The sequence below is a fragment of the Carcharodon carcharias genome (genome assembly GCF_017639515.1).
Source record: "Carcharodon carcharias isolate sCarCar2 chromosome 27 unlocalized genomic scaffold, sCarCar2.pri SUPER_27_unloc_1, whole genome shotgun sequence".
Taxonomy (NCBI): Eukaryota; Metazoa; Chordata; class Chondrichthyes; order Lamniformes; family Lamnidae; genus Carcharodon; species Carcharodon carcharias.
The window spans coordinates 2,931,034-2,951,324 of record NW_024470624.1 but is presented as its reverse complement, the minus strand read 5'-3'; the positions used below and the strand labels follow the sequence as shown (position 1 = coordinate 2,951,324).

General features: G+C 46.2%; 1 protein-coding gene across 1 annotated transcript; it reads left to right on the top strand.

Moving 5' to 3' along the window:
- The first annotated feature begins 4,238 nt into the window (after nucleotides 1-4,238).
- Nucleotides 4,239-20,060, top strand: LOC121273744 (zinc finger protein 721-like). The gene is made up of 3 exons (XM_041180901.1): nucleotides 4,239-4,939; nucleotides 6,023-8,150; nucleotides 18,276-20,060. Exons 2-3 carry the CDS (start codon nucleotides 6,388-6,390, stop codon nucleotides 18,787-18,789), a joined length of 2,277 nt encoding a protein of 758 aa, XP_041036835.1. The 5' UTR covers nucleotides 4,239-4,939; nucleotides 6,023-6,387; the 3' UTR covers nucleotides 18,790-20,060.
- The last annotated feature ends 231 nt before the right edge of the window (nucleotides 20,061-20,291 follow it).

The window sequence follows — 20,291 nt, the reverse complement described above, 5'->3', positions numbered from 1 at the left end:
GATTAACAGCAGCAAAAACAGCAGAATCCAACCCCTGGAATCACTTACACCTGGTGTCTCAGCAGATTGGATAAATGAGTAAATCTCTTCCCACACACACAGCAGGTGAACGGCGTCTCCCCAGTGTGAACTCGCTGGTGTCTCAGCAGGCCGGATGAATCACTGAATCCCTTCCCACACTCGAGCAGCTGAACGGTCTTTCCTCAGTGTGAATACACTGGTGGTTCTCCAGTTCCCGAGAGCTTTTGAAGCCACTTCCACAGTCTGAGCATTTAAACAGTCTCTCATTCGTGTGAGTGACATGGTGTTGCAGCAGGTGGCAAAACTGCTTGAATCCCATTGTACACTCAGAGCAGGTGAATGGCCTCTCCCCCGTGTGAACTCACTGGTATGTCAACAGGACGGATAACTGAGTGAATCCCTTCCCACACGCAGAGCAGATGAATGGCCGCTCCCCAGAGTGAACTTAACAGTGCCTCCGCAAGGCAGATTAATCATTGAATCCTTTCCCACACTCAGAGCAGATGACCGGCCTGTCCCCAGTTTGACTGTGTCGATGAGTTTCCAGCTTGGATGGATACTTGAATCACTTCCCACTGTCCCCACATGTCCACAGTTTCTCCACGGTGCGGCTGTCCTTGTGTCTTTCCAGGTTTGACAATCAGATGTAGCATTGTTCACACACACAACATGTGTACAGTCTCTTCCCGCTGTGAATGGTGATGTTTTTTCAGGCTGTGTAGCTGGTTAAAGCTCTTTCCACAGTCAGTGCACTGGAACACTCACTCGGGTGTGTGTGTCTCTTGGTGCTTTTCCAGTGACACTGGTGTTTAAAACCGTTCAAAGCGGGCAGAGCAGACAAACATTTCTCCTTCGAGATTCAAAGGCTGATGATGTTTGGTTCCCATGAATTGAGTGACTCTGTCAGACCTTGATGTGATGTTTAGTGTGAAATTTCTCTCTGCAAATACTCTTCTTCTTATCTACTGTGAAAGGAGATTACAAAAGTCATCACTCTCAGTACAGGATAGAAATTCAGGAAAGCAATTCTAGTTCCTGTGCAACATTCTTTCCCCTATTGTTCCCCAAAAGCTGTAAATCTCCAACTCACACACTCTCCCTCCATTCTCGCTCTGCTGTACCTCACATACACCCTCCCAATTCTCCAAAAGGTGCTGATTCATGCTGATCGACAGATCATTGCTGATTGCTTGTTCCCCTGGACACAGATCTGAAAATCTTCCTGCATCATCATTGGGACAGTATCACTTGGTTAAGACACAGGGGCGATGTGAAGAAGCAGGTGGTCTAAAAGGAGGAGATAGAAGTGAAGGGGTTCAAGGAGAGAATTCCAGAATTTAGGAACCTGCCAGCTAAAGTCTGAAGAAGTGTGAGCCCTGGATTATGGGGGACTCGAATCTCTGGAGTGGGGACTTGAACCCACGATCTTCAGACTCAGAGGCGAGAGTATGGGATGGACTGAGCCCTGCTGTTCAGGGAAGTGATGTGAAGTCTCAGTTTCCTCATCCTTTCTCAGCCCTTTTCCCTATTCCAGGATCAGCAGATCGAGCTGAGAAACTGGGCAACAATTAAAAGGGACAAGAAGAAAGTTGAGAGAATAAACTTCTTCACCCAGAGAGTGGTGAGAATGTGGATCTCACTCCCACCTGGCGGGGAAGTGGCGAGGTCGGGGGGCGGTGGGTGAGGTGAATAGGATAGATGTCTAAGGGGAAACTGGATGAACACATGAAAGAGAAAGAAACAGAAGAATATGTTGGTGGGGCTTGATTAAGTAAATTGGGAGGAGGCTCCCCATTTTCAGCATTTTTAACTTAGTTGAAGAGTTTTGAACATTTGAACCACTCTCAAGGTTATGTTCGGACTGTTAATGCGCAAACAGCACATGGATATCGGAATAGCTGGAAATCAGAGGATAGTGGGTAAAGAGCAGTAAATGGCCAAGATAACCCCTACCCAGAATACAACAGGATGGGCTGAGCAAGGTAATGCTGAGCTCAAGGGGGTTTGAAGACCTGGAAATAAAAGGGGCTTGTGTATACACTGACCCAGAGGTAAAGGTGTTTGTGTATAAACTGGTCCAGAGATAAAGGGGTTTGTGTATAAACTGGCCTGGAGAGAAAGGGGCTTGTGTATACAATGACCCAGAGATGAAGGGTGTGCACCAAGCCGGAAATAAAGGGGTCTAACCCTAACCCTAATCCCTATCCTTAACCCTAAACCTAACCATGCCCCTAAATCTATCAAAACCCCTAAGCCTAAACACAACTGTAAACCTAACCATAAGCCGAACCCTAACCCTAATTCCTAACAATAACCCAAACCCTAAACTTGAATCTAACCCGAACCATCACTATAAACCTAACCATAACTCTAAACTTAACCCTAATCCTAACCCTAAACCTATCCACAACCCTGAATCTAACCCGAACGTTAACCCTAACCCTCTACCTAACCATAACCCTAAACCTAGCCATGACCCAGCCTTAACCCTAAACCTAACCATAGCCCTAAACCTAACCATAACCCTAACACTGAACCTAACCGTAACCCTAAACATAACCATAGCCCTATACCTAACCCTAAAGCTAACCATAACCCTACCCTTAACCATAACCCTAAACACAACCCCAACCCTAACCTTAACCCTAAACCTAGCCGTAACCCTAAACCTAACCCTAAACCTTACCATAACCCTAAACCTAACTCTAAACCTAACCATAATGCCTAACCTAACCATAACACTAATCCTAACACTAAACCCAACACTAACTCTAATCCAGAATATACATTAACCTGTAAATAAACCTAATGCTAACCGAGGATCCCAGAGCTTCTCCTGAATCACGTGGTGCCTTGTAGATTGTGGACAGACTTTGCAGATTCGGCACCTTCCAAGCCCATGACCGCTCCGACCTGGAAGGACAAGGGCAGCAGCTGCACCACCACCTGCAAGTTCCCCTCCAATCACCATCCGGACTCAGAACCATATCACCATTGCTTCACTGTCACCAGGTCAAAACCCTGGAACACCCTTCCCAATATTTCCTCACATTATGCTCCATCTGCAAATGTTCTCCCATTTACTTAACCTGCCTATATCTTTTTGCAGATTCTCTAGCTCCTCTAGACAATTTACAAGTTCCCTCAAACAGCAGTGTGATAACGACCAGATGATAAGCTTTTGTGATGTTGATTGAGGGATAAATGTTGACCCGGACACCGAAGAGAACTGCCCTGCTCTTCTTCCAGAATAATGAAGTGGGATATTTTACATCCACCCGAGCAGGAAAATGGGGCCTTGGTGTAGCATCTCACCTGAAAGACGGCACCTCCAACAGGGTAGCACTCCCTTAGTACTGCACTGGAGGGTCAGATGTGAGTTTTGTGCTCAATTCCTGATTGGAGGCATGAGCCCAGATGCTTGGGAATCAGAGGCAGGAGTTTTACCCACTGAGACCCGACTGACTGAGGTGAAGAGAAGTGGGAGGAGGCATGTGTGGAGAACAAAAAACATCACAGACCAGGTGGCCCGAATGGTCTGGTCCTTTAATGTTAATTCTATGTAATTTCAATAAGTAGAACATTTCAAACACGGATTAGTTGATTTAAATGAAGGAGTTGTTTGGGTGTGATGCTGAAAGGGACCTGTTTTATTGTAAAATAATGTCCGCTGAATGAATGAGGAGAGATCACACACAGCAGCTCTTAAAGAGAAATTGCTTACTCAGCAAATCAGCAGTCCCAACTTATCCCACATCAAGGACATGACATAGGGTGTTCAATCCAAAGCTGATTCATTCCACTTACATCCAGAATATTAAACTCCAGCTCAGTTACAGGGGTCATTAACATGAGCAGAAGTAAACCCCCTAATTCCCCTCCCCTGAAGGTGCTGACACTAGGCCTCAGTTTCACATTCACCTGTTGCCCTCCCTGATCTGTCACCCAGGTGTCTGAATCTTTACACCTGAAGTTAACAAACTGTTTTGCTAAGGGGGCGTCACAATCAAATCCAGTGATTACACACATGTACTTTGTGTCAGGGTGGGATCACTGTGCCCCCCCAACCCCCACTTTCCATCCCAATCCCAGGTGTTTGGAGACTGGGCTCCTGATGAGTAATGACGGCCGCAGGTCCCAGAATCGCCCGCGCTGGGGAAACCGCTCTATCTGCTGCGCGGGCGGGCGGCCTAGGACTGCGCATGTGTCGAGTCTGCCGTACAGCTGCGCATGTGAGGCTCCTGCTTGGTGGTCACACGAAGGCCGCGCGCTCATTGACCTCCAGCGTTTCCCGTGTCCGCGAGCCTGGCTTGCAGTCTGGTACCCGAGGACGTCACCGCGGAGCAGAATGATTCCTATTGGCTGATTCAGGCAGGGTTCCATTGTGGACATCACAATGCGGAAGTTGGACAATGAGCTTCAGACTAAAACTTTCTCCTCTGGGCAACATCTATGAGGAAATCAATGTTTCCCCCTTTCCATTTCTTTTCTCATTCTGGGGGCAAATTGTTGACTTGTAGGAACTTAAGGGAAAGGAGGTGAATCCAGGGAGGGTGCAGACTCTGGAAAGGTTGGCCCAGGTCTCTCTCTTTTAAAGAAATTGACATCCTTTGCCCCCTCGGATTGACACATTTTTTTGTCTGGCTAAAAGGATGGTCTCTTTCCTAATGTTCACAATTAAAGGGGTGGTTTCCCCAGGAGATAGTTGACATTGAAGGGCACAATTTCAGGGTGATTTACTGTCCTATATTTTCAGGGATTGCTCCTTATTTTACCTTTTGTCCCGTATTTCTAGGCCAGCCTGTGGGAAACTGATCCCAGGAGTCTCCAGGGTGAGTTTGAGTGATTCGAGTGGGATGGCAAGTGAGTGAGTCGGCCAGCAGAGAGATGATGATATTGTGACTGAACAAGATAAGTTGTAAGTTTTAGTTGATTTTAAATCCCACCCTCCCACTATTATTGTCTCAAGACCCCTCCTCCCCATCACCTTTCATATTGAAACACAAATACCCACCCTCAACCCTCTCTCATGGTCACCAGCATTCCACCAACCCCCTCCCCTGGTCCCAAGGTTGAAGTGTCCCTTCTTTTATTTCATAAGAGTGCTGCCCTTGGACAATACAGTAATAGAGAACTTCGAGGTTTCCAAATTTGTGATAGGGGACATTTTAGCATGTTATTTATGGTTCTGTAGTTAAGTTCTTTTATTCTTGTTTCTAGTTTTGCTGAAAAAAGAGACATGTCAAAGCTTTTCATCCTGCACTCATCAGGACACTTCGCAAGAATATCTGTACCTGTCAGAGTCCACTTGCCAATCAATCAGCAATCTCTTCACAGACAGTATAAATTGTTGTTCTCCCCTTATATTTGTCTTTTTGCAAAGTGTCCTGATGAATGCAAAATGAAAAGCTTAAACATGTCTTTTTTCAGCAATATTCAAGTTCTGTACTATCAAATGACTATTTCTAGTTTTGTAATATAGTACTGCAACTATGTTATTAATTTCTTGTCATATATTCATTAAAATCACAGAAGGAGCCCATTTGGCAACTTGAACCTATGCCGACTCTCTGTGGAGCAATCCAGTCAGTCCCATTCCCCCTCTATATCCCCATTCCTGTGCAAGCTTATTTGCTTCAAGTGCCCTTCCAATTTCATGTTGAAATCATTGATCATCTCTGCTTTCATCACCCTCATAGGCAGTGAGTTCCAGGTCATCACAACTCACTGTTGAAATACAGTTCTCCCTCACACCCCATATGTCTCTGATTATGTAATGGAGTACTGTACATTTTAAGTACAGTATGATTGGGTGTATACTGGGTACATTAGATTTAGAATGGAGTGTAGCAGAGTGAGAATACAGGGACTGTGTGTGGGATGGAGATTTACAGCTTTTGGGGAACAAGAGAGGAAAGAATGTGCTGTAGAAACTAGAATTGTCTGTTCTGAATTTGTATTCTGGACTGACAATAATGATTTTTTTAAACTCCTTTTACAGGATATTATAAGTAGAGGATTTGCAGACAGAAATCTCAAACCAAACTCCACGTCATGATCTGACAGAATCACTCAATTCACCGGGACCTGAATATTATTGGCCTTTGAATCTAGAAGGAGAAATGGTTGTCTGTTCTGTTTTCTTCGAAAGGTTTTAAATATCACTGTGACTGGAAAAGCACCGAGACACACACACCTGAGTGAGAGTGTTCCAGTGCACTGACTGTGGAAAGAGCTTTAACCAGTTACACAGCCTGAAAGAAACATCACACCATTCACAGTGAGGAGAGACATTATACACGTTGTGTGTGTAGGCAAGGCTTCAGCTGATTGTCAGTCCTGGAGAGACACAAGGACACCCGCACCATGGAGAAACTGTGGAGATGTGGGGACTGTGGGAAGGAATTCAAATACCCATCTCAGCTGGAAGCTCATCGACGCAGTCACACTGGGGAAAGGCCATTCATCTGTTCTGTGTGTGGGAAGGGATTCACTCATTCATCCACCCTACGAAGGCACCAGCAAATTCACACTGGGAAGTGGCCATTTGCCTGCCCTGAGTGTGGGAACAGATTCAGACAGTTATCCAGCCTGCAGTCACACCAGCAATTTCACACTGGGGAGAAGATGCCATTCATCTGCTCTGTGTGTGCAAAAGGATTTGCCCACTCATCCAACCTGCTGAAACACCAGCGAATTCACACTGGGGAGAGGCCGTTCATCTGCTTTGAATGTGGGAAGGGATTCAGTAATTCATCCGACCTGCAGAAACACAAGCGAGTTCACACCGGGGAGAGGCCGTTCTCCTGCTATGAGTGTTTGAAGGGATTCAGTAACTCATTCAACCTTCTGCGACACCAGCGAGTACACACTGGAGAGAGGCCATTCACCTGCTCCGAGTGTGGGAAGGGATTCAGTCAGTTATCCAATCTGCAAACACATGAGCGAATTCACATCAGGGAGAGGCCGTTCACCTCTGAGTGTGGGAAGAGATTCCGTAATTCATCAGACCTGCAGAAACACAAGCGAGTTCACACCAGGGAGAGGCCATTTACCTGTTCTGAATGTGGGAAGGGATTCAGTAACTCATCCGACCTTCAGAAACACATGCGAGTTCACACAGAAGAGAGGCCATTAACCTGCTCTGAGTGTGGGAAGGGATTCAATCATTCATCCGACCTGCAGAGACACATGCGTGTTCACACTGGGGAGAGGCCGTTCACCTGCTCTGAGTGTGGGAAGGGATTCAGTCAGTTATCCAACCTGCAGACACACCAGCGAATTCACACCAGGGAAAGGCTGTTCACCTGCTCTGAGTGTGGGAAGGGATTCAGTGATTCATCAGACCTGCATAAACACAAGGGAGTTCACACTGGGGAGAGGCCATTCACCTGCTTGCAATGTGGGAAGGGATTTGTTGATTCATCAAACCTACTGCGACACCAGCGAGTTCACACTGGGGAGAGACCGTTCACCTGCTTGGATTGTAGGAAGGGATTCAGTCATTCATCCGACCTGCAGAAACACATGCGAGTTCACACTGGGGAGAGGCCATTCACCTGCTCTGAGTGTGGGAAGGGATTCACTCAGTTATCCAACCTGCGGACACACCAGCAAGTTCACACCAGGGAGAAGCCGTTCACCTGCTCTGAGTGTGGTAAGGGTTTCGATGATTCATCAGATCTGCATAAGCACAAGGGAGTTCACACTGGGGAGAGGCGGTTCACCTGCTCTGACTGTGGGAAGGGTTTCAGTGATTCATCAGACCTGCAAAAACACAAGGGAGTTCACAATGGGGAAAGGCTGTTCACCTGCTTTCAGTGTGGGAAGGGATTCAGTGATTCATCCAACATGCTGCGACATGAACGAATCCATACTGGGGAGAGACCGTTCACCTGCTCTGATTGTGGAAAAGGATTCACTCAGTCATCCGACCTGCAGAAACACAAGCGGGTTCACACGGGAGAGAGGCCGTTCACGTGCTCTAAGTGTGGGAAAGGATTCACTCAGTTACCTAACCTGCGGACACACCAGCGAGTTCACACCAGGGAGAGGCCATTCACCTGCTCTGAGTGTGGGAAGGGATTCACTCATTCAACCCACTTGCTAAGACACCAGCGAGTTCACAAGTGATTATCGGGGCTGGATTCTGTTGTTATTGCTGCTGTTAATCACATCCAGGACTGAACCATGTTCATTCTGACACTTGGCGAAGTGGGAGGGTCGGTGGGTTTCTTTCGGTGGACTGGCTGGTCTCACGACTTTGCTTCCAGTGCTCTTTGAGCCTGGGAGTGCACATTTCCACTGAAATGATCCACAAAAGCTGATGAAGGACATTTATTTTATCCTGGACAGTACATAGTGTTTTTCCTACCACTACTGGATCTAAAATAAATTCAAGAAGTTTAGGAAAACTCAGCAGGTCTGGCAGCATCTGTGAAGAGAGAGAAACAGAGTTAATTTTTCCAGTCCAATATGACTCTCCCTCAGAATTTTAGAGAGGGAGAAATGTGATGGGTTTGATGCTGTTGAGAAAGGAGGGAGGGTCTGGTAGAATAAAACGGAAAGTCAGGGATTGGTTAGAGGGCAGACGAGATTAAATAACAAAAATGTCATGGGACAAAAGGCAAAGGGAGAGGTAATGTTTGCAGTAAAGAAACAAAGCATTGGTCCAGAGTAAGTGTTAATGGCAGAATAAAGGACAGCTCTGTCTGAAAGCACAAACATGAAAACAAGATGCAGACTGGCACTTGGCAAAAAAAGAGTCAAAATGGAGGACAGAGTTGATGGTCTGAAGTTGTTGAACTCAATGTTGAGTCCAGATGGCTGTAAAGTGCCGCATCGGAGGATGAGGTGCTGTTCGTCCAGCTTGTGTTGGGCTTCTCGGGAACATTGCAGCAGGCCGAGGACAGAAATGTGAGCATGAGAGCAAGGTGGTGAATTATAATGGCAGCAACTGGAAGGTCAGGGTCATGCTTGTGGACTGAGCGGAGGTGTTCCACAAAGAGGGCAGCGAACAGGGAACAGATGAATTAAAGAGAAACCATTTGGGTCCAGAACATTGTGCACATCCTTTTAGTCTGATTGTCTTCAGTCCTCAAGTAATTTTCTGTTTTTTAACCATGTTCTGTTTCATTAATAAACTTGTATCAGTAAAAATATTTGATTTTTCTGGCTTTTTCATGGTTAGATTTCTACACTTTAGGGAAAGTGGGTGAGAGGGGTTGGCAGGCTCTTTAACAGAGAGTGAGTCCCTCTAAGGTAATTGGCAATTTGCAGGGCCAAGGGGAAAAAACAGAGCAGTTGGATGAATCAGAAAGTCTTTTCAAAGAGGTGGCAGGGGCACGATGGGCTGAATGGACTCCTTCTGCCTGTGAATCTGAGCCTCCTGCTTTTGTGCAGGTTATAAGGGACAGATTTCATTTCAGCCTATTCCTTGTATGTGTATTTAAAGAGACGGGTTTCTGTTCAGCTCTGAGTGACCGATATAACAATGTCCCCACTCCTCTGTATATTGAAGCATCGAACAAAAATTGGCATGGCCAATTAAAATTAACAGCCTTCCTGTAGCTCTCTCTGGACGCAGCAAAAAATGTTTGCTTTACAATAGTGGTGTCCCCTGAAAATAATTCAAACACCTGAACAAAAACAACCTGCATTTATGTAGCACCTTTAAACATCCAGGGAGCTTCAGAGGAGCGATTACTGACACTGAGCCACGTTAAGAGATATTAGCTCAGATGACCAGTAGCTTGGTCAGAGAGGTAAGTTGAAGGAGAGTCCTGAAGGAGCAAAAAAGATCGAGGGGCAGAGAGGTTTAGGGAGGGAATTCCAGAGCGTGGGGCCCAGGCAGCTGAAGACACGGCCCCCAATGGCTCTGCAATTGAAACCGGAGATCATGAAGAGGCCAGAGTTAGTGCAGCACAGATATCTCGGAGTGTTGTAGGGATGGAGATGATTACAGGGATGGGAAGAGTGAGAGAGACCACGTGGTGATTTGAAAAAAAGGCCATGGAGGGATTTGAAAAGAATGAGCCAGAATTTAGCTCAATCAACATCCCTTTCATTTTTATAGAGGTAAATTGGGCCCAAGGAGGAGAATTTTAAAATTGAGGCATTGCTTGAGTGGGAGCCAATGTCGGTCAGTGAGCACAGGGGGTGATAGGTGAACGGGGCTGAGTGTGAGTTGGGAGACGAGTAGCAGAGTTTCTCTATTGAAGAAAACTGGTCCAGTTCTGTACATTTCCCATCACACCCCTTATGTCTAAGATCAAGCTGACATCATCGCATTCCATTGGGATTGTGTAATCTGCTGATGTCAGCACATTCTAAGATGACATCAGCTTGTTTGTGATTCCACAATCAGCTGACACCAGACTACAGACTTCATTGGGAGTGTGGGATTAGCTGATGGTTGCACATTGCTTTATCATTGTGCATTGAGCAGAAATGATTGTTTGTGTGAGCTTTTAAACAGAATTTTAACAACATGTGTAGAATTGCTCTTCAGATCTGGAAAATGATCTGGATCTGGAACATTTACCACTAAAATTAACAAATTTGCTCGTGCAAATGTATGTGACTTTTTCGACGACAGTTTGTTATCATTGTTTACAATAAATTGTTGTGGAGAAAAAAAACATTGGGTGAAATAATCTCCCAAGAAAAAGCCCCTTAAGAAAACGGAAAAGGGGTTGTAATAATCTACTACAACTAACACAGACGTGGTCCACGGGCTCCACAAGGCTGTAAAAAACGCAGGCATCTTGGGAATCTGTGAACCCCCTTAACCTACGGTTGTCTGGGACTGCTGAGTGCAAAACCCTCCACCACAGGTCCCCGATGGAAAGGGAAAGGACACCATGTAGAGAGCCCCCCCCCCCATCCCCACTGGGGACCTTCGCCCCCCCAAATGGTAAGAGAGGCGTGTCTGGCTGGCGGGCGAAGACAAGGAGGTGAAGGGTGTGCAGCAGCAGCCCAGACAGGAAACTCCTCCACGGCGAGCTAAAAGGCACAGAGCGCATTTCCACGAGGCAGCTCAGGCTGTGGGGCCCAGGCTCCTGAAGGAGGGTAAAGGGCTTGGGGCCAATGTGGAATTCTGTCCGAGCAGGGGTACACTCAGACGGGAACCACCGAGCACCTGAGTGTTCTCTAACCCACGTGTGCCGTTGGGGCTGAACACCACTGTTTGAAGCTGCTGGATGACATCGGCCGCGAGCTGGACACCCACTGACGCACGATGCACCAGTTCAAAGGAGGTCATCCAGCCCACTCCTCCCCCACCAGCAAATAGAGGTGGGGAGGGTTCTGGAGAGGGGACACATAGGCTTACAAAGCTAAAGGATATGGCAGCATTGCAGGGCAGCTATTTAGGTAATGATTCCCAGAGTGTGACAGGAAGGGACAGAGTGTACAAACATAAAAACAGCAGCAAATATGGTCAAAGGGGGGAAAAAACGGTAAAATGAATGGCTCTTTACTTAAATGCTCCTAGTGTTCGGAACAAGATAAATGAATTAACAGTAAAAATAGAGGTTAATGGGTATGATCTTATAACCGTTGCGGAGACATGGTTACAAGGAGATCAAAGCTGGGAAGTAAATATTCAGGGGTATGTTACTTTTCGAAAGGACAGGCAGGAAGGAAAGGGTGGTGAATAAGTGCAAGAGCAAGAAATGATCTTGGATTGGAAGATGTAGAATCCATATGGGTGGAGGTAAGAAATAGCAAAGGGAAGAAGACATTGGTATGAGTGGTCTATAGTCCCCCTAACAATAGCTGTACTGTAGGGTAGAGAATAAATCAGGAGATAATGAAGGTATGTAAAAACGGCAGTACATTAACCATGGATGACTTTAATCTTCATGTAGATTGGGAAAATCAAATTGGCTGAGATAGCCATGAGCAAGAATTCCTTCAGGACAGTTTCCTAGAACAATATGTTGTGAATCCAACCACGAATCAGGATATTTTGGATGTAGTAATGGGTAATGAGGCAGGTTTAATAAACGATCTCAGAGTAAAAGATCCCCTCGGAAACAATGACAATAACATGGTAGAATTTAGCATTCAATCTGAGAGTGAGAAACTTGGGTCAGAAACAGCTGTGCTAAACCTAAATAAGGGAAGGGAATTACAAGGGAATGAGGGCAGAGTTGGCTGGAGTGGACTGGGGAAGAAGTTTAGCCGAAAAGATGGTTGATGAACAATGGCAGGCGTTTAAGAAGATAGTTCATGACTCACAACAAAGATACATCCCAGTGAGGAAGAAGGATTCTAGGAAGGGGATAAACCAACCGTGGTTAACCAAGGCAGTTCAGGATACTATCAAATTGAAAGAAAAAACGTACAATGTGGCAAAGATTAGTGGTAAGCCAGAAGATTGGGAAAGTTTTAAAAACCAACAAAAGATTACCAAAAAAAAGGAAGAAAATAAACTTTGTGGGTAAACTAGCAAGTAACATAAAGACAGACAGAAAGAGCTTCTTTAAGTATATAAAAAGGAAGAGAGAGGGAAAAGTGAACAGAGGCCCCTTAGAGAATGAGGCTTGGGAGATAATAATGGGGAACCAGGAAATGGCAGAGGAGTTGAATACATACTTTGCCTCAGTCTTCACAGTAGAAGACACTAACAGCGTTCCAAAAATACTAAATCATCCAGGGGCAAAGCCGGCGGCGAGTGGTGTTGGGGGAGGAAATAAATACAAAAACTATCACCAGAGAAAAAGTACTAGGGGAACTAATGGGGCTAAAGGCCGATAAGTCCCCTGGACCTGATGGGTTGCATCCTAGGATATTAAAGTAAGTCGCTACAGAGATAGTGGATGCAGTGGTAGTGATCTTCCAAGAATTCTCTGATTCTGGAAAAGTCCCAAAGGATTAGAAAATTGCCAATGTAACACCCTTATTCAAAATGGGAGGGAGACAAAAAAAAGTAACTATTTGCTTAACATCTGTCATTGGGAAAATATTTAGTCTACTATAAAGGATGTAATAGCAGAGCATTTAGAAATACATTATATAATCAAGCAGAGTCAGCTTCATGAAGGGGAAATCATGCCTGACAAATTTATTTGAAATCTTTGAAGAGCTAACAAGCAGGATAGATAAAGGGGCCAGTAGATGTAATATATTTGGATTTCCAAAAGGTATTTGATAAGGTACCGCACATAAGGCTAATTAATAAGATAAGAGCCCATGGCGTTGGCATGGATAGAGGATTGGGTAACTAATAAAAGACAGAGATTTGGGATAAGGGGGGCATTTTCAGGATGGCAACTTGTAACTTATGGTGCGCCAAAGGGATTGGTGCCACAATTATTTACAACATATATTAATGAGTTGGATGAGGGAAGTGAATGTACTATCGCCAAGTTTGCGGATACACAAAAATAGGTGGGAAGGCAATTGGTGAGGATGACACAAAGAGTCTACAGAGGGATATAGACAGGTTAGGTGAGTGGGCAAAAACTTGGCAGATGGAATATAATGTGGGAAAATGTGAGGTTATACACTTTGGCAGGAAGAATAGAGGAGTTGAATATTATTTAAACATAGAAAGACAACAGAAAGCTGCAGCACAGAGGGATTTGGGGGTCCTTATGCATGAATCACAAAAAGTTTACATACAAGATCAACAGGTAATAGGGAAGGCAAATGGAATGTTGGCCTTTATTTCAAAGGGAATGGAGTATAAAAATAGGGAAGTCTTGCTAAAACTAGACAAGATGCTTGTTAGACCACACCTGGAATACTGTGAACAGTTTTGGTCCCCTTATCTAAGGAAAGATATACTGGCATGGGATTCAGTCCAGAGAATCACTAGGTTGATTCCGGGTATGGAGGGATTTTCTTATGAGGAGAGGTTGAGTCGGTTGGGCCTCTACTCATTGGAGTTTAGAAGAATGAGAGGTGACCTTATTGAAGCATATAAGATTCTTAGGGGGCTTGACAGGGTAGATGCTGAGAGGTTGTTTTCCTTTACGGGAGAGTCCAGGACTAGAGGGCACAATCCCACAGTAAGGGGTCGTCCATTTTAGACAGAGATGAGGAGGAATTTCTTCTCTTATGGGGTAGTCAATCTGTGGAATTCTTTACCACAGAGGGCTGCAGAGACTGGGTCATTAAGTATATTGAAGGCTGAGATAGACAGATATTTAATCAGTAAGGGAATGTAGGGTTATGGGGGAAAAGGCAGGAAAGTGGCGTTGAGGATTATCAGATCAGCCATGATCTCATTGAAACGTGGAGCAGACCCGATGGACCGAATGGCCTACTTCTGCTCCTCTGTCTTAGGTCTCCAATTAGTGTGGCTTTATACTCTTGATTAAACCAATTAAACTAAATTAACAAATCAGGAACAAAGTGAAAAGCAGCCCCTTAAAGGGATACTGCAAAAAGTAAATAATAATCTTAAAGGAAACTTACAGCCTCAAATTAAAATGTGATTCGAGAGGTCAATAAAGCACCCCAGGCCCCACTGTGCCCACCGGGCACGGAAGGCCTCGATGGTACCGACAGACACCGTGTCTCCCTCTCCAGGGACACCCGGCCGTGAATGTAGCCACGGAAAAGGGGCAGACAGGCTGGACGACCCCCTCAATCGCCCACTGCCTGTTCCTGTTGATGACCACCTTAGCCAGGCCTTGCAGCAGGATTATGAGGAGGTCCTCCTCCCTCCTCACCCCCCTCCACAACGCTTGAGTGTTGCTTTATGTGTGCTCAAGTAAGCATCTAATCAATGCCCTCCATCTGTATGTGCTTAACCTCAATTCATTCAATTAACACCCTGAACATAAGCCTCTCTGATCAGGGTGACTGCCAGGGTGTCTCAGTCGGTTGGATGACTCAGTGAATCCCTTTCCACACTCACAGCAGGTGAACGGCCTCTCTCCTCCATGTGTACTTGCCTGTGCTTCTGCAACCTGGATGAATCTGCGAATCCCATCCCAAACTCAGAGCAGGTGAACGGCCTCTCCCCAGTGTGAACCAGCTCATGTCTTCTGAGGCTGGAGAAAACCCCGAATCCCTTCCCACACTTGGAGCAAGTGAACGTCCTTTCTCCACTGTGAACTCGCTGGTGGGTCAGCAGATTGGTTGACCGTGTAAATCGTTTTCCACACAGGGAGCAGGAGAATGGGGAATGGTCTCTCTCCGGTGTGGACCGCCTGGTGTCGCAGCAGGGTTGATAACTGAGTGAATCCCTTCCCACACTCAGAGCAGGTGAACGGCCTCTCCCTGGTGTGAACTCGCTGATGTGAGTGGAAGTGAGATGGCCGAGTGAATCCCTTCCCACACTCATAGCAGGTGAATGGCATCTTCCCAGTGTGAACTCGCTGGTGATTCTGCAGGGCAGATGAATTAGTGAATCCCTTCCCACACTCAGAGCAGGTGAACAGCTTCTCCCTCACATGTAGTCGCTGGTGTCTCCACAGGTTCAATGAAAGAGTGAATCCCTTTCCACAAAGGAAACATTGGAATGACCTCACCCCAGTATGAACTCACTGGTGTCTCACGAGGCTGGATGAATCGCCGAATCCCTACCCACACACAGAGCAGATGAATGGCCTTTCCCTGGTGTGAACTCGCTGGTGTGTCAGCAGACTGGATGATCTTGTAAGTCCCTTCCCACATTCAGAACAGGCGAAGGGCATTTTCCTGGTGTGAACTTGCTGGCGTGTCAGCAGACTGGATGATCGAGTAAATCCCTTACCACATTCAGAGCATGTGAATGGTCTCCCTCCAGTGTGAACTGCCTGGTGTCAAAGCAGGGCTGATAAATGAGTGAATCCCTTCCCACAAATGGAGCAGGTGAATGGCCCCTCCCCGGTATGAACCTGCTCGTGCGCCAGCAAGTTGGATAGTGAGTGAATCCCTTCCCACACTTGGAGCAGGTGAACGGCCTCTCCCCGGTATGCCATGTGAGTGTGTCGATGTGTTTTGAGTTCAGATGGTTCTTTGAATCCCTTCCCGCAGTCCTCACATTTTCAGGGTTTCTCCATGGTGCGCGTGTCCTTGTGTCTCTTTAGGTTCTACAATCAAATGAAGCCTCGTCCACAGAATATGCACGTCCATATGCACGGTCTCCCCTCACTGTGGATAGCGATGTTTTTTCGGGCTGTGTAACTGGTTAAAGCTCTTTCCACAGTCAGTGCACTGGAAAAACTCTCACTCGTGTGTCACAATGTCTTTAAGAGAGAGAGACCTGGGCCAACCTTTCCAGAGTCTGCACCCTCCATGGATTCACTTCCTTTCCCTTCAGTTCCTGCAAGTCAACAATTTACCCCCAGAATGAGAAAAGAAATGGAAAAGGGGAAACATTGATTTCCTCACACATGTTGCCCAAAGGAGGAAGTTGTTCCCCCTCCCTCTCCACCTCCTCGAGCCAAGGTTTCCAGGCAACCAGCTGACGGCTCCGACCAGAGCAAGAAGCCGCTCGGAGAACTCGGGAGAGGGGAAGTTGCGCATGTGCGGGGCAGAGCCCGCCCCTTCCCGAAATGCTGAGGAGTTGACCAATGGGAAAAGTTGGAGGACCGGAAGGACTCCGGTCCTCCAGCCAATCAGAGCGCGGATTTTGTGAAAATGAAGCTTGAGCTTCACAGACTGAAGCTTCTTCTTGTGTCCAACATCTGTGAGTAAAACTTTCTTTTCTCCCCCTTTCCATTTCTTTTCTCATTCTGGGGGCAAATTGTTGACTTGCAGGAACTGAAGGAAAAGGAAGTGAATCAATTTAAAGGAAAATCAGCATTTGTTTTGAAAATGCTTCTGATTTTTTTAGACCCCAAGGGGATCAATGTTGGGTCCCTGGTATCTGCCCGGGTGGGGGGAGGGGCACCAGACCTGGCCTCAGTGCCACAGGAGACAAAGCCGGGATTCCTGCTCCTCACAGTGATCCCCCGGCTGGGTGGGAGCCTGGGGTCTTATTCATCAAGAATGTGCCCCCCTCACGTCGGTCCCGGAGGGTCATTTGGCAAATGATGGAGCCAACGTGCAGCCAGTGCCAGGTTGTGAAGGGTGGACACTGAGAGGCTGTTTCCCCCTGGCTGGGGAATCTAGAACATGGGGGCACAGCCTCAGGATAAGGGGCTGATCATTTCAGACTGAGATGAGAAATTTTTTCACTCAGAGGCTTGTGAATCTTTGGAATTCTCTTATCCATCTGGTTCACCAATGCCTTTCAGAGAAGGAAATCTGCCGCCCTTACCTGGTCTGACCTACATGTGAATCTGAACCCACAGGGATGTGGCTGACCCTTAACTGCCCTCAGAAATGGCCAAGCAAGACACTCAGTTGGACCAAACCACAACAGAAAAGTCACTCCTGATGGACTGCAGAGGCTCACAAGGTGGCTCAGCCCCAACTTCTCAAGGGCAACTAGGGAGGGGCAACAACTATTGGCCTTGCAGTCACTCCTACATTACATGAAAGGATAATAAAAATCCCAGAGTGTTGTGGGTGCCCAGTCGCTGAGTATATTTGAGCAAGAGAATGATAGGTTTTTGAATATTATAGGATGAACGGATTTGGGGACAGTGCAGGTCAGGCATGATCTTACTGAATTACAAAATAGGCTTGAGGGGCTGAATGGTTTCTTCCTGCTCCTATTTCTTATGTTCTTATGTTACCAGGATCATCAGGAGAGAATGGGAATAATTAACACGTCGAGTAATCACTGAGGACAGAAGGAGGGAGGGGAGTGAGTGTGGGTGGGTGGATGGGTGGGGAGGATTGACAGATGAGATGGACGAACAATTGAATCCAATCAAGGATTATCTGTTCTGAATTTGTATTCTGTACTCACAGTGATGTCTTTTTGTCTTTTGTAAACTCCTTTTACAGGACATTAGAAGGGGAGGATTTACAGACAGAACTTTCGAATGAAACGTGACGTCATCGGGACCTGAATATCATCGGCCTTTGAATCTAGAAGGAGAAATGTTTGTCTGTACTGCCTCCTTCAAAAGATTTTAAACATAAGTGTCACTGGAAAAGCACTGAAACACACACACCCGAGTGAGAATGTTTCCAGTGCACTGACTGTGGAAAGAGCTTTAACCAGTTACACAGACTGAAAAACATCACATCATTCACAACGGAGAGAGACCTCTCATGCATTCGCTGTGAGGACGAGGCATGAACTGATCGTCGAATCTGGAGAGACACAAGGATACTCACACCATGGAGAAATCGTGGAAATGTGGGGACTGTGGGAAGGGATTCAAAGTCCCGTCTGAGCTGGAAACTCATCGGCGCAGTCACACCGGGGAGAGGCCATTCACCTGCTCTGAGTGTGGGAAGGGATTCACACAGTTATCCCACCTGCAGATACACCAGCGAGTTCACACTGGAGAGAGGCCATTCACCTGCTCTGGGTGTGGGAAAGGATTCACTAATTCATCCAACCTCCTGACACACCAGCGAGTTCACACTGGGGAGAGGCCGTTCGCCTGCTCTGAGTGTGGGAAGGGATTCAGTGATTCATCCACCCTACGAACACACCAGCGAGTTCACACTGGGGAAAAGCCGTTCACCTGCTCTGAATGTGGAAAGGGATTCACTCAGTTATCCAACCTGCGGAAGCACCGGCGACTTCACACCGGGGAGAGGCCGTACACCTGCTCTGAGTGTGGGAAGGAATTCAGTGATTTATCCAACCTGCTGGCGCATGAGCGAGTTCACACTGGAGAGAGGCCGTTCACCTGCCATGTGTGTGGGAAGAGATTCACTCAGTCATGCCACCTGCTGAGACATCAGCGAGTTCACAAGTGATTACAGAGGTTGGATTCTGCTGTTAATGCTGCTGTTAATCACATCCAGGACTGAACCATGTTCATTCTGACACTTGGTGAAGTGGGAGGGTTGGAGGGTTTCTTTCTGCCGGACTGGCCGGTCTCATGACTTTGCTTCCAGTGGCGGATGCTCTTTGAGCCTGGGAGTGCACATTTCCACTGAAATGATCCACAAAAGCTGATGAAGGATGTTTATTTTATCCTGGATAGTAAATAGTATTTCTCCTACCACTACAGGTAGATTTCAAATAAATACATCTGTGAGAAATGAGTCATTGAATGAATGATAATTTTGAGCATAGATATAGAATTCTTACAGAATTTGTTGTGTTACATAACTCTGAATTTAAAAAACACATAAATCGTCTCTACAAACAGGCTCAGGTTCGATGAGATGATAGTGTAGTGTAATGTCATCGGATCCGGAGGCCCAGCCTAATGATCTGGGGACATGGGTTCAAATTCCACTGTGGCCCGTTATATGAATTTGATTAATTATGTTTGGAATATAAAACTGGTCTCAGTAATGGTGACCATGAAAGTATCATTGGTTGTTGTAAAAACCCATCTGGTTCACTCATGTCCTTTAGGGAAGGAAATCTGCTGTCCTTACGTGATCTGGTCTGTCTGTGATGACAGAGCCACAGCAATGTGGTTGACCCTTTACTGCCCTCTGTAATACTGTATCCAGGAGGTATTAGGAATGAACAACAAATGCTGTCAGCAACACCCACATCCCATGAAGGAATTTTTGACAGGTCCCTGGAAATGTCGAGATCTCCTGTTTCAGGTGTCCATGTCGACATTCCTCAGTGGATAGGACAGCGTCTTGTCGCCTCTTCTCTGTACAAGTGCCTGGGAAGAGCTAACAAATGGCCCTCAGCAGGAGCTAAACTCAAAAGTGTTGCTGAAAAGAGAGACATGTCGAAGCTTTTCATCTGGCACTCAGCAACATTTGAGCAGCAGCTGAAGCTCGCTGTTTCACGCTGCTGCTATGCAGTAGCAACACGAGTGGTATTCACCACTAACAGGATGCTGCCGCCAAACCAAAAAAGCATTCTGCCTATCAGACAAATGTGTAATGTGGGACATGAATTTTAGTGCCAATGTGATGCTAGTGTTAGAAAATAGAGATAGTTTAAGGAAATTATATTTGTATTTGTGGGTGTTAGGAATGAGCTTTAGCTTTAATGTTTAAGTTTGATTTGTATTTCTGTATCTGCGTGTTAATAAAGGTCAAATTGAGGTTTAGCTTCACTCTAAAAGGTGCCGTGTTTTTCATGAGTTTTATGACTCCTAAACAGAAGTTAAGCAAACACAAGAGTCGAAAAAACAGTGCTTCTGCCTAGCAACAGGGGCCCAAAGAGACAGGTCCCTGCCACAGCTTCCAGTACGAGTAAGTGAATCACACTACGAGACCAGCTGCTAATCTTAAATTGATTGTCAGTTTAATTCTTAGCACAATCAGGATTGCTTAGCAAG